Source organism: Protopterus annectens, chromosome 7.part0 (genome assembly GCF_019279795.1).
Source record: "Protopterus annectens isolate FY-2018-M chromosome 7.part0, PAN1.0, whole genome shotgun sequence".
NCBI classification, from domain to species: domain Eukaryota; kingdom Metazoa; phylum Chordata; order Ceratodontiformes; family Protopteridae; genus Protopterus; species Protopterus annectens.
Genome location: NC_056739.1, coordinates 492,319,504 through 492,333,573, shown reverse-complemented (window position 1 = coordinate 492,333,573; position 14,070 = coordinate 492,319,504). Strand labels below are relative to the sequence as shown.

At 40.9% G+C, this 14,070-nt stretch overlaps 1 protein-coding gene across 5 annotated transcripts in view; it reads right to left on the bottom strand.

Annotated features, from left to right (window-relative positions):
* CAMTA2 (calmodulin binding transcription activator 2) overlaps positions 1–14,070 on the bottom strand; it is a 2,181,461-nt gene that overhangs the window by 87,408 nt on the left and 2,079,983 nt on the right. For 3 of the 5 annotated variants that reach the window (XM_044077091.1, XM_044077090.1, XM_044077092.1), the window contains one exon: positions 13,204–13,224. The exons of the other annotated variants lie outside the window; for them this stretch is intronic. In XM_044077091.1, coding sequence (XP_043933026.1) covers positions 13,204–13,224 — 21 coding nt within the window. The remainder of the gene's footprint in view (positions 1–13,203; positions 13,225–14,070) is intronic. 5 annotated transcript variants of the gene reach the window in all.

The window sequence follows — 14,070 nt, the reverse complement described above, 5'->3', positions numbered from 1 at the left end:
CAAGAAAGGTGGGGAAGCCATCAAAGCTTGAATCTCAGAAACTCTCCTGGCAGAGGTCAAGACTAAGAGAAGAACTGTTTTCAAATTCAAAACTTTAAAGAAGCTGAGGCTGCAGGTTCAAATGGAGCCACATTAAGCATCTCTAGAGCATAGTTCTAAGTCCAAGGAGGTGGAACTGGTTTCCTGGGAGGTTTAATATGAAGGACGCCATTAAGAAATAGTTTTACTTCCAATCTGGAAGCTAAAGGTGGAGACAATGGCAGACATGCAGAAATAGCTGACAAGTGAACTTTCACAGACAAGCCAAACCACTGTTAAGTAACTCACACAAGAAAGAAAGAATCACTGGAATGTCCACTAACAATGGATCCAGATTTCATGAACGACACCAGATGGAAACCTTCTTCCATTTGGATAAGTAAGATTTTCTAGTATTGGGTTTCCTGGCCTCCTTCAAAACCCTAGGCACATCCTGTGAAAAAAGGTGCCTGAAAGGAATCAAAAGTTGATCACCCACAGGGTCATTTGTAAGGTTCTCAGATGTGGATGAAGCAGAGATCCCTTGTCTTGTGTGAGCAGGTCCACTTTGTGAGGTAACTTTTGATGACTGGCCTTGCCTAAATGCAGAAGAACAGAGAACCAATGCTGTCTTGGCCAAAAGGGAGTCACCAGCAATATTTTTGGTTTGTCCAGCTGAAACTTCAGCAGAACTTTCTGGATAAGAGAAAAGGAGGGGAATGCATAAAGAAACATCCCCTTCCATGAGAAAGATAGGGCATCCACCTTCCAAACCAGTAGATGTGGGAATCTGGCAGAAAACAGAGGAAGTTGTCTGTTCAGAGGGGAGGCAAACAGATCTAGAAGAGGAGTACCACATCGGTGGACCAAGTCCAGAAACACATCCCTGTGAAGCATCCAATTGTGGGATTAAGTCATGAACCTGCTTAAAGTGTCTTCCACAATGTTTTGAGCAGAATGAATGTAAACCACCTGAAGAATCATCTTGTACTTAACCGCCAGTTCCCATGCCATGAGAGCTAACCTGCAAAGAAGGTAAGACTTCAGCCCCCCCCCCCCCCCAGAGAATTGTGGTGTTATCTGTAAACACATTCAGAGGACCTGGTTGAAAGAGAAGATGAAAGGCCTGTAAAGCTAGAATCAGAGCCCTCATTCCCTTGATGCTGATATGCTCTCTCAGTAATTTACTCGTGGATTATAAAGAATCTTTTTCATTGTTTTAATATATTCCTGTGTTCAAATAAATTCTAATTTCTCCAGTTTGGTGGCTTTTCACTTGGCGTTCGTTTTTCATAGTTTGTTCAGTTTTGGTTTGGTTATGTGTTGAACTGTATGTTGAGAAAGTAGCTGTGTTAGAACCTATGGAAACAAATTTAATTGACTTGAATGGGGCTGTGGAATTTCCATGGAAGGAGGGAGAATTTTCCAAGTCATGAAGTATCCCTGTTGGATAATAGACAGAACCCAGGAATCCTGAGTGATCCTTGCCCAAGCTGGAAAAGAGAGACATAGACAAAGAGATAGATGGGTAGGACTGAGAAGAAAATGGCAGTCACACAGAACTGGGACTGGCTGGAAAGGACTGCTGTGAGGAAGGTGCAGAAGCAGTAAATTTATATTGTGAGGGTCTCCTAGCAGTCTTTTTAGGTCTGGAAGAAGAAGCTGAGGAAGAAGACATGCGAACTGGTCTCCTAACAAAAGATGTCTTTGCAGGAAAATTCCTATGGAACTTAGGAACAAGAGAAACGAAAAGGTGCTTCAAATTTTATTTTATTTTATTTATTTTTGAATTCTTATTTATTTTATTTCTTATTTTTATTTTTATTCTTGAAAGTCTGCAGCTGCAGAACCAAAAAGAGCTGACTTATCCAAAGAAGCATCTAGCAATTTTGCTTTAATGTCATCTGGCAATGGTTGAAGCTTCGACCAAGAGTGTCTTCTAAGTACAGAACCAGATGCAGCAGCTCTGGATGATAGCTGCACTTAACAGAATGTCTAACTACTTGTGAAGAAGCTGTTAAGAGAGTCAAAACCTGAGTTTTAATTTCAGAGTCTGGGAGTTGAGCAAGAGCTTGCGAGGCCTGCCAAAGTACAGCCAAGGAATACCTAGACATACAAGTTTGGTAATTTATTGCTCTGATCATTAAAGTGGAAGAAGTATATACTTTTTTACCAAATGTTTAGAAGAAGGAGACAACTGGGAAGATCTGTCAGAAGCTATGGAAACAACAACTAGATCAGCTGAAGGACACTTATACAGTAACTTGCAATCATTGGGCACCTTGTAGCACTTTGGGTGAATACCCTTGAGGCAGTAGAAGTCCAAAAGGCAAGGCAGAGAACTTAAAGTGCAAAGAACCCACAGAGAAACATAGACATTTCCTGTAAAGATGATGGATGGGGATGTGTAGATAAGCATTTTTGATGTCTAGATAGGCCATGTAAGACGAGTCTGTAAAAACAGCATGTGGAAAGATGGCACTTCTAGAAGAGTGTTTAAGTGCGAAAGAACTAGGATTGGTCTCCATGGACCATCTTTTCTGGGAACAAGAAGCATCCTTGATCAAAACCCTCTGCCTTTCTGATCCATTGGACATGTGTTGAACTGTATGTTGAGAAAGTAGCTGTGTTAGAACCTATGGAAACAAATTTAATTGACTTGAATGGGGCTGTGGAATTTCCATGGAAGGAGGGAGAATTTTCCAAGTCATGAAGTATCCCTGTTGGATAATAGACAGAACCCAGGAATCCTGAGTGATCCTTGCCCAAGCTGGAAAAGAGAGACATAGACAAAGAGATAGATGGGTAGGACTGAGAAGAAAATGGCAGTCACACAGAACTGGGACTGGCTGGAAAGGACTGCTGTGAGGAAGGTGCAGAAGCAGTAAATTTATATTGTGAGGGTCTCCTAGCAGTCTTTTTAGGTCTGGAAGAAGAAGCTGAGGAAGAAGACATGCGAACTGGTCTCCTAACAAAAGATGTCTTTGCAGGAAAATTCCTATGGAACTTAGGAACAAGAGAAACGAAAAGGTGCTTCAAATTTTATTTTATTTTATTTATTTTTGAATTCTTATTTATTTTATTTCTTATTTTTATTTTTATTCTTGAAAGTCTGCAGCTGCAGAACCAAAAAGAGCTGACTTATCCAAAGAAGCATCTAGCAATTTTGCTTTAATGTCATCTGGCAATGGTTGAAGCTTCGACCAAGAGTGTCTTCTAAGTACAGAACCAGATGCAGCAGCTCTGGATGATAGCTGCACTTAACAGAATGTCTAACTACTTGTGAAGAAGCTGTTAAGAGAGTCAAAACCTGAGTTTTAATTTCAGAGTCTGGGAGTTGAGCAAGAGCTTGCGAGGCCTGCCAAAGTACAGCCAAGGAATACCTAGACATACAAGTTTGGTAATTTATTGCTCTGATCATTAAAGTGGAAGAAGTATATACTTTTTTACCAAATGTTTAGAAGAAGGAGACAACTGGGAAGATCTGTCAGAAGCTATGGAAACAACAACTAGATCAGCTGAAGGACACTTATACAGTAACTTGCAATCATTGGGCACCTTGTAGAATCTGTCTGGCCTCTTGGGGCAGGAGCCTGAGAGTCAGGGGCCTTAGAAGAAGAAGAGAGCATCCAGGAAAGCTGCAAGATTAGAGGCACAGCAGAAGGAAAAGAAACTTCCATTTGCAGAAGGTCATAATACCTTTTTTGCTCCTTCGAAATCTCTGAACAATCCCATTTGAAAATTGCCCTCATTTTGTTAACAGTTTCACCAAAAGAAGTCTCTTCTACTGGGCAGTCCCCCCCATTAGACTCCTCCTCTGGAGATGTACATTCTAGAAGAGATGTAATTTTGGGGTAGAATATGCTAAGGAATACTCATCATCATCATCATCATCAGAAATACTTGTTCTCCAACTCTTTGGACAGGAGAAGATGTAAAAGAAGGAACAGAAACAGCAGAGGAAGGCTTCAAAGCCATCAAAGCCTTAATTAAACCTTGAGAGAAAGCATCCTAGCCAGAATGTGGGAGGAAGGGGCCTGAGAGTGTCTAATCTTCTGTTTTTTCTTAACATGCATTTCTGCATGAGGATAAGTGGAAGAACCCAACGTAGGCCTAATGTCCAGAATCGACTCTGGAATCTGTTCCCTAACAGAAGTGGAAGGTGCATCCCTAGGGCCCTCAAGCAGAGGGAGTCGTGGTTCCCCTTGTCTGCCAGAAACAAACGTTTGCACTGCCTCTGAAGACGAGCCAAGGTGGGATTCAATAGCAGCTTCCAATGAGGTACGTACCGAGGAACCAGACCCAACCTTCAAACACATCAGATCTTCACTGACTTCAAGGGGTACATCAGATGAAAGAAGTGCAGCCGAAGAGGATTAATGCCTAGACTTGCTAACCTTCCTCTTCAAAATCGGCTCAGCCGAAGGACCCCTGGAACCCTCTGTAATATCCTTAGCCAGGCATTTAAGACATTGACTTTCTAAGTAGATATTTAAAACCGAAAGTCAGCTATGCAAAGTTTTAGGAACAAAGGCCTGACAAATGGAACAAGAACAATGGTCGTGATTGGGGCCTAGGCAGAAAAGACACAGGTCATAGCTATCTTTATATGGAATCTGCCTTCCACACTTAAGTTGCCCTTCCTGGATGATATGAACTAATTACAAAAGACAGCTTCAATGAAATAAATCACCAACAGGTCACTTATCTGAAAGCTGGCAGCAACCAACGATTTAGGCAGCAGATCGACATACGAGTCAAGTGTTCCGAATGGCGGCAGAAAAGTTCTCAGGATTGTACATGAGGGTGTCCTTTTATGGCTGATGTTGTCAGCATATATATGCAATGTCCCACGTACCTTGCAGTAGCTAAAAGCTGTTGTATATTGGCCAGATGTTGGGTCATTTGGGCGTAGGATTTCCTACATGTAAAGAATGCTGCAACATTGAATAGAAGCACATCCAAATCAGTCGAGGCCAGTAAGGTGCAATGAAGATGACTTTGCTCTGCAACCTGGCAGCTTTCTGTAGAAATTTTGCAATTAGGGGAATTGGCAGGTATGCATAAAGTAGACTGAGTAGCCAATCGTGGAGTAGAGCATCCCTCAGTTATTCCCCCAGAGAGGGAATTAGAGTAAAACAGCTGCTGCATTTTTTTGTTTAGGGGAGAAGCAAAAAGATCACTTCAAGGCTGGCCCCATTGACAGAATACCATTTCTGTCACTTTCAAGTTGAGAGACAGCTTGCGAGGTAGTAGAATAGACATGCTCAATTTGTCTGCTATCAGATTGGACAATCCCGGAATGTGCACTATCATCAGAAAATGGTTGGAAGAGATCGCTAATTGCCACATTATGAGGGCTTCTAGACAAGGGGTAAGACCTGGTTCGTCCTTGTTTGTTTATGTACCAGACTACTGACATGCTGTCTGTTTGAACAGCAACTCTCTTGAAAGGGAGAGAGAGAGTTGAAAAGTCTGCAACTCTAAGAGCACAGCTGTCATCTCCAGAACATTGATATGCATATTGACCTCTTTGGGGGACCAAGTGCCTTGGACTGCCTTCCCCAGGAAGTGCCCCCCCCCCCAATCTAGAAAGTGTCCGTGGTCAATACAGCCTTTGGTTGAGGGAAAACAAAAAGGTGACCTTGAAGAATTTGATCTGATTGAATCCACCACCAAAGGTATCTTTTGCATGCCTGAGTGATTCTTAATTGGGCTGACATGAATTGATAAAGAACTGACCATTGTGTTGCTAACATCCACTGAAGAATCCTCATATGAAATCTTGCTACAGGAACTAAGATTATGGCAGCTGACATTGACCCCAAAGCTTGAAGGATCAACCGGTCTAAAATTTTGGTATTGTAAATTATTTTCCTGACCTGAAATCTGATAATTTGCAATCTTAAGAGAGGAAGAGAAGCTGTCATTTATATTGTGCTGGAGATCACTCCTATGAATTCCAAAGTTTGAGTCAGTTGTAACTGAGATTTCTCGTAAATTATGGTTATCCCCAGATGAGAACAAATATGAAGCACCTGATGTCTTGCTCTTATTAGTAGATGCCTGGTCAGGGTAGTAATGAGCCAATCATTTAGATATGGAAACACTCAAAATCCCTGCAGTCTCAACTGAGCTGCTACCACTACCATCCATTTGGTGAACTACCTGTGGGCCGGTGCAAGTCCAAAGGCCAGTACTCTGAACTGATAGTGACTGGCGCCCAGCCGGAAGTGTAAATACATTGTGAATTCTCCGTTCATTTTAATATGACAGTAAGCATCCTGAAGGTCTATCATGCACATCCATTCATCCTTGCCCAGGAAGGGGTAGAACGGACTGAACCATAACTATCTGAAACTCTGTATGTTGAACTGACTTATTCAAGATGCTGAGATCCAAAACTGGTCTCCATTCCCCTGTCTTCTTTGGCACTAAAAAGAACCTTGAGTAAGTTCCGGATTCTATCTGATCTGGTAGGACCTCTTGGATGACTCTTTTTTTCTAGCAACCTTTGTATTTCTAGTGCTGTTGCTTTCCTCTAACTGGGTGGAACCTTGGGAATTTTACATACAGTTGGAGGTAGAAGGGTAAAGGGAAATATACAATTTCTGGAAATGATCCTCTGCACCCAAGTATCTCTTGTTATATCTAGCTATGCTCTCTGGTGCAGGGATAGTCGACCCCCAATTGCCTCTACAGAGGGACAATTGGGCTTCCTTTCAGGGGCACTGATACGGTCTGTCAGATAAAGAATCGCGGGACCCCTGATTTTGCAAGCCTCCTCTGCCACATGGCCATTGTAGTCCATTAAAGTTCCCCCTCTGCCCCTAGGGAAACTATCTCCACATTTGTCCAGAAAGGACCCTAGGACTTTCTGAACCACATCTTCTGGCCACCTCACTGATTCCTAAAAAAGAATCTTTGAGGGGGTCAAAAAATATACACCCACTGCAGAGAGGGTCTTTCCATCCTTTTCACACCTGGAGAGTGTGTCCTACACTTATGGATCAAACAATGAACTGCCATCAAAGGGTGAACTGATGAAAGAGGACTTGAAAGGCTCTGCAAAATCACATAAGCACATCCAAACATTCAGTTGTGTGGGAATTAAGCCTCATGGATGAATTTCAAATGGACTGGAGGGTAGCCAACTGAGAGGCCACAGAAAATTGAGCCTCTGCAGTAATGGTCTTGGACAGGGATTTCGAAAGTTCCTTGATCAAGTCCCTTTGTAGTCTGGTAAAATGTGCCAAACAGTTCAGCGACCTGAGGGTAAAGGTTGATGATGCATATACACACTTCCCAAATCTGTCCATCACCATAGACTCCCTGTTTGGGGGATGAGCAGAGGAACTTTGGAAAGTTCCTTCTTAGTGGCCGCCACCATGTCCATGGCATCCATGTCCACACAGTTACTCCAAAACTCCTTCCCGATAGGTGGAGCCAGAATCCGATCTGGTCTCTTAGAGACTGGCTCAACTGAGTCAGGTTCTCTCCATGCCCACCTAGAGACCAAATCAATGAGCTCATCGGAGGGCGAAGTAACCCAGCAGGTAGATGGAATAGCTCCAAAGGCCTCCAGAAATACAGATACCTCTGATGAAGGGTTGCTGGAGGAACATCCACCTCTCTGCCTAAGGATCTCAAGAAAGTCTCCAAATGAGACATCTTCTGGAGGTGATCATGCAGAACCTGCTCCCTCATCGAAATCAGTATCCTCAGTGACTGACTCTTGCAGAGAGTCTAAGTGCCTCCTCTTGCACTTCCTCGATGGGATGCTCCAATGATCTGTAAAGTCCTGCTAGGTGGGCTGGGTGCCTTGAGCTGGCTGTCCCTGTGGCATAGAATGATGTGGCTCTAAGCACAGAGACATTTGGGAACCAAACTGGAGATCTGAGGGGGTTGGATCTATCTGTTCTGTTGGAGCAGAGAACACACCCTTCACAACCTCAAAGGCAGATCACTCCAGAGAAAAAGAAGACATCAGCCCCTACAAGACAAGCTTGTGTACCATTAGCTCCCTCTGCTCCAAGAGCAATTTCCCTGAGGAGGAAGTCAGAGCCAGGTTACCCAATCCCGAAGCTCTGAGGGGTAGAAACGTATCTGAAAACCTCAGAGTCGACTCCAATGCCTCGGACATGACAAGGCAGCTTCAGCGTTGAGAGTCATCCATATTCAAAGATGTCAGAGCCGGTACACTCAGAGAAAGCTTCGGATCCAAAGATAAAGGTATCACTGGATCTGAGCCAGACAGACCTGGAAGGTTCAGATCCAGGGGACTCTGAAGCAACCAGAAAGATCAGAGAAGAAGCAGCTAGTGGTGGTATGGTAGACGGACAAGCTTCCTGACCCAAGGGGGTAGGAGCCAAAGAACACCCATCTGTATTTGCACAGAGAGGAACCTCCTTATCATTCTGTCCACATCTTCCTCAGTCAAACTCCTGCAAAAATGAGATGAAGCAAGGGACGGTGACCTGGAATGATATCGCTAAAAAGGGACAAGGAACCCTGGAAGGTATTTGGTCCAATGGTGGAGAATATTTAGTGCGAGGTAGGATCTTCTGACCTGCACAACTTGGATCCATTGATTTTTTTTGTCAGATCCAAAGAACATGGATCCATTGATTTTCTTATCGGATCCGAAGGAGAGTGGATCTGAACTGACTTCAGATCCGGTCTCAACTTTTTCTTTGGTGGCTCCAAAGAGAGAATCAATGAAGTAGAAGGTGACTAAGATGATCCTCAGTTTTAGTCTTGGAGGATTAAGCCCCATAAATGGCTGCATCGAAGGTTGACAGAAACAATCCCTTTAATATTAATGTATTTTTTCTGTCTGCTACTGCTCTGGGATTGAAGTTTTTACAAATTAAACAATCCTCTTGGAGATGCTGTAGGCCCAAGCAGTAAACATATAACACATGGGAATCTGACAGGGGCAATTTGTGCCCACATTTTTGACACTTCTTAAAACCAGAAGATCCTTTATCAAATCTACCGGGAGCACCGATAAAAAAGGAAAAGGAAGAAAAGAAAACTTTTTTTTTTAAGAGAATAAAAGGAAATACCACAAATGGTAAGAAAGACTACACTAATGTGTAACAATAGCAGAAAACAAGAAAGGAATTACTACGTGTAAGAGAGGTAAGGGAGTAATATATTAATAAGAATCTTAGAGAATCTCAAGAGCGGAGGTGACTACGTCTTTTCACAAAAAGCAGCAAACAAGATCCGAGGTATGTTAGGGGTTGGTGCATTGTGAGTAAGGGAGCAGCTCGAGTGCTTTTTGGTGGTCACAAGTTTTAGTAATGGCCAAGTCGGATCCAAGGGTTAGATCCGAACCAAACAGTTGAGGATAGAATGAAAACTGACAACATCAGATCAACAGAGTCAAATTTTTTTTTCATATTACTTATAAAAAAAAAATCATTTAGGACAATAGCTGGCGGGTAACACAAATTTCATGCCTGGGATCACTGTCTCTTCCCCATTTGTATTAACATTTCTAGGAACGCTGTCTCTTCACCATTTTCCTTAGTATTGCAATTTTCTGCCTTCTCTATTATTAACACTGTAACTGTCTGTCTTTCCAATATAAACTCTCTCCTGTATGTTGATGGCTTGGCAATTTGACTACCACAACACACTCCCTTACCAAAAGAGGAACATTATCATTTGCTGCATTATGTTCTTTGTCTTACATTTTCACAATATTTCTGAGGTTACGTGACTCACAGTAAAGGGAAAACTGACTTTTTCTTTTTCTCTGAGTCTGTTGTGACCTTGGAGTTGGTATACTTAGACATTGAGAGTGTGCAACAATCTCTCTATTTGGCAGGTGCAGAAGGGTACAGCTCCTAACTACCAAAACAATGTTAGATGAAGTTTTGTATTATGATATTTTATATTTGCATGTCCATTACAGTCACATGCTACAGATGGGATATTTTGAGTCACGACCAAGTGAGACTTGCTACAGCATTACACAGCCTATAAAGAAACCCATTACAATTTTCTCGTGGTTGAACCACTTAGCCTTAATATATATTTCAATAAAACAAAGGAACTACTATAAGAGGACAAATAAATAACATATGTCTTTCTTAGGCTAAGCCATAACTATAAGAAATGGTGGTAGGTACTCTGAAACAGTTGCACTATTCATATGCTTGAGTGCATGACTTTGCTGGTCACATGCAAAAATACAAGAAATCTCAGTCGTTTCAGGGAATATACTATTAATTATAAAATCTCCTGACCAAGGAAGTAACATTGGCAATGGGTGAGTAAGTATATATATTTCAGCTCTAGTGTATATTCACACTTGAGCATTACCAAATCAGCCCAAGATTATGCAACCTCTATGTGAAATCCGCAAGTCAAGCTCCACTTGAGTAACCTGCACGGGCATCCTCAACCTGGTCTGTGACATCAATAGGTCTTGCTGGCAGGGCAGATTTATGTCCCAGAGATCCCCTTTTGTGGAATAGACTCCCTCTCCACGTCAAGCAGAGTACCTCACTAACTCTTTTTAAGTGCAACCTGGATAACTGGATGGGGAACAGAAAATACACCCCTGGGATTCCACCTATGTGCCTGCTGGACAGTGACATAGGGTGCTGACTTGTTGGAACATGGGCTAAATTCTTGGCTAGGCTTGTAAGGGCCTCAGGGCCAATAGCCTAGTAACTTCCTATGATCCTATGACAGATGCAGATTCATGGCAAAGTCTTTAAAGTTCAAACATATTTGTCTTATACTAGAAAAGGCAAAATGTCTACCACTTATCCAGAGGTCCTGTGACTTGCACAGACTTTCAAATTATTACTTCTAGGTTACTACTTTTCCTTATTCACCTGCTATGAAAACTAAAACACAACACTAGTACCAGGACACTTGGCCCCTCCACATTCTCTCTCAGCATTACCAGCATCACTGCACTCACCTGAGAGCTGTACCAGAGTATTTTCTGTTTTGGCTCCCACATTGAGAACCACATGTCCTGCTTTAAGCTGAAGCATCTCTCATTAGCAATTACACTTTACATCTAAAAACCTGTTTATTCACAGGCATCTTCTCTCCCCTTGCTTTATGAATTGCACAAGAGATTCATCAGTGTTTCACAGCATTAATATTGATATCTTTTATTTAATGTAACTAAAGTAACAATGACTTTAATATAAATGTAATACTTATTTCACTGATTTATGTGTCATTTTTATTTAACTAGGTCATGGCTGAAAAGGGACCATGTTGTGCAGCCCACCCACCTGTAAAATAAAAATAAATACACCTATACTATTAATCGTACCAATGCCCACCTTGTAATGCTGTTCCAAAAGTGTTTGAAGAATTTTCCGATTCTCTTCATAGCTTCTGCTACCTCATTAAATTGTAGCACCCCCAATCAGTTTCATGACTCAGTGCTGCACCTTCCCTAATGTCCTTACAGTATTCAGCAATGCACAACACTGAAGATAACTCCAGGCAAAGCCTGCTTCTCTGATGCATGATCATTACAATAAATTAAACTTTGTTTTTTTTTTTGTGTACAGAACACAAAGTTAACCTTAAATTCTCAAGTATCTGCACGCCTCTATTTCATTTTCTTCACAAAAAATAGTTTCTAAAATGGCTACACTTCAAACTAATTTTCTGAGGCATGGCATGGGTACCTCCTCTGAGGTTTATGCAGCATGGTTTGACATCATATTATATGAACTGTTCACTTGCACCAAGGTGTGTGTTTGCCATTAGCATGAAGATAAATGGAAATAAATTAGCCCTGTACATCCAATTTGGGAAACTGTCTTGGGAAATAAAAATGTTTTAAGCTAGACCATCTCAGAAACTTCTCAGAAATTATTCTACACAGACATTTTGAAGAGGTTGGTAATAATATGATGTCAGCAAGTCTGCAAACAAGATAGTTTAAAAATTAAGAACAAATAAGCAAACACAAGTACAATTTAAAGTTTACTCAGTAGCACAATGATTAAAATATGACAGTATCTTTATTTATAAAAGAATGCTGTCCAAACAACTACTCATGTTGTACATCACAAAGTAGGCAAACACGGTCACAACAACAAAACAAAACAACAGCCGGTTTCATCAGGGTTTCAGCTGCCAGTCCACTGATCTGTTTTTTTTTTCTTTTTTTCACAATAGATTTCTATGGTTATGTTGGCAGGGCATCTCATTTGACCAAGTCTGAAATTTATAGCTGGTCTACATTCTACTTAAGTAAAAAAAAAAAAAAACCCAGTTTCTGCCTTATATCACTCTGAAATAAGAGCTTTATTCTGCAATGCTTTTAACTACACACCAACATCTGGCAAAGCACAGTTAACTACTCCTGAGATGCAGATTAATGGAGTGTTAACCACAAATTTTGTCAGAGACAAGGATTTGAAAATTAACTTTAAGCTCAGAAACTTACAAATACTAGCTGCAATAACAAAATGCATTTTTCTTGCACAGCTTGGCCAGAGACATTTTCTGGTTTACTTATGATGTAGTAGTTTTCTATGAGACTTTATTATTTTTAAGATCAGTGTGCTCATGGGCCACTGAGCATATTTTTTCAATCAATCAAGGACAAAACCTAAACAAGACACAACATTAAACTGGGGACATTTTTCAAAACCTGCAGCTACAAACATGGAAAGTGGAAGTGGAAAGCAAATGTGTATTAAAATAAAATTTGTAAATAAAATGCATCTACAATTTAATATGCCACATTATTTTGTGAAATGAATGCTATAATTCTGTTAGAAAAACACAAATTAAATATGGAATGAAAATTCTTTACCAAAATCTGGGATATTCCTATGTATCCAAAAGACTACGCTTTTGAGATTGCCAGTTTGTGTCCAGGCACTAAGTTCAGGTGAAGCAACCACCTTACTGGCTACAGATGTCAAAATATTCTAAATATCCTGTTATCTAACAATACCATTAAGTACATTTGTGCACCTTTATTCAAACTGAATTATTTATTTTTTATTTATTTTTGAAATTAGCTAAATTGCTAATTTTTATGTAACGTGCCCTGACTCTAATGAAAAGGGCATGGCTTTAACCAATTACCATTAACTACTGCAATTTTTACAGGACTAATTTTTGAAAATGTTTATGAGGACTTAATGCCATCTGAAACACTGCTCCACCACTAAACATTACCTTGAGTGCTATCCATGTCAGCTTGCAGAATGGAGAAACAAAAAAAGTTAAAGTTAGTAATAAATACAATTTATATCCCCCCATTTGAGAAATACACATCATCATAACTGATGGAATGTTTGTGGACTAGCTGAATAGACTTCGTATTCATTGTGCATCACGATAAAATGCCACTTGCTAGAGATTTGCAAATATACATACTTATGAGTTGACCAAAGAGAGCTAAAGATTCAGTATGCTGCAAGCAGTTTCTCTCTGATGTGAAAGGAAAGGTTTCTACCACAGACATAGTGTGGTACTAAGGCAAGACGCAGGGAAGGTTACTCTGGGGTGACGGAGACAATGGCAGTGGTCTCTGCATCACACAAAGGTATCTAGTAGCTTGGCATGAAATGCACTTGCCAGTTTAGGAATGAATAGAAAATCAAGTGCAAACTGGATAGTAGAGGAAGCATAACTGGCTTACCTACCTATCTACAAACCCTCTCCAGTCTTAACATTACTAGGCACTGTGTATTAATGCTGTATGAATGCCTGCATATACGTATGTCTCAATGTGACAAAAATGAGTCAGTCAGTGCTGGGATATGCATCAGGAACTAGAAAACATGACATGTTGCAGCTTTACAAGCACAAAACAGCTTGCTAGGAAGAATGCAGCAATTATTATACTAATATGCAGCAGAAAATGATTATATACACAAACACAGCTCTCTACCATACTAAATTGTAGCCAGCAAATACAGAGCTAATGCTGCCGTGGTCACTTTTGGCAAAGGTGTTAAATAACAAATATGCACTCACCATAACCAGTTATATAAAAGAATGCCTTCTGCAGTGGGTGAGTGCTGGAATTCAGTCTGTTGA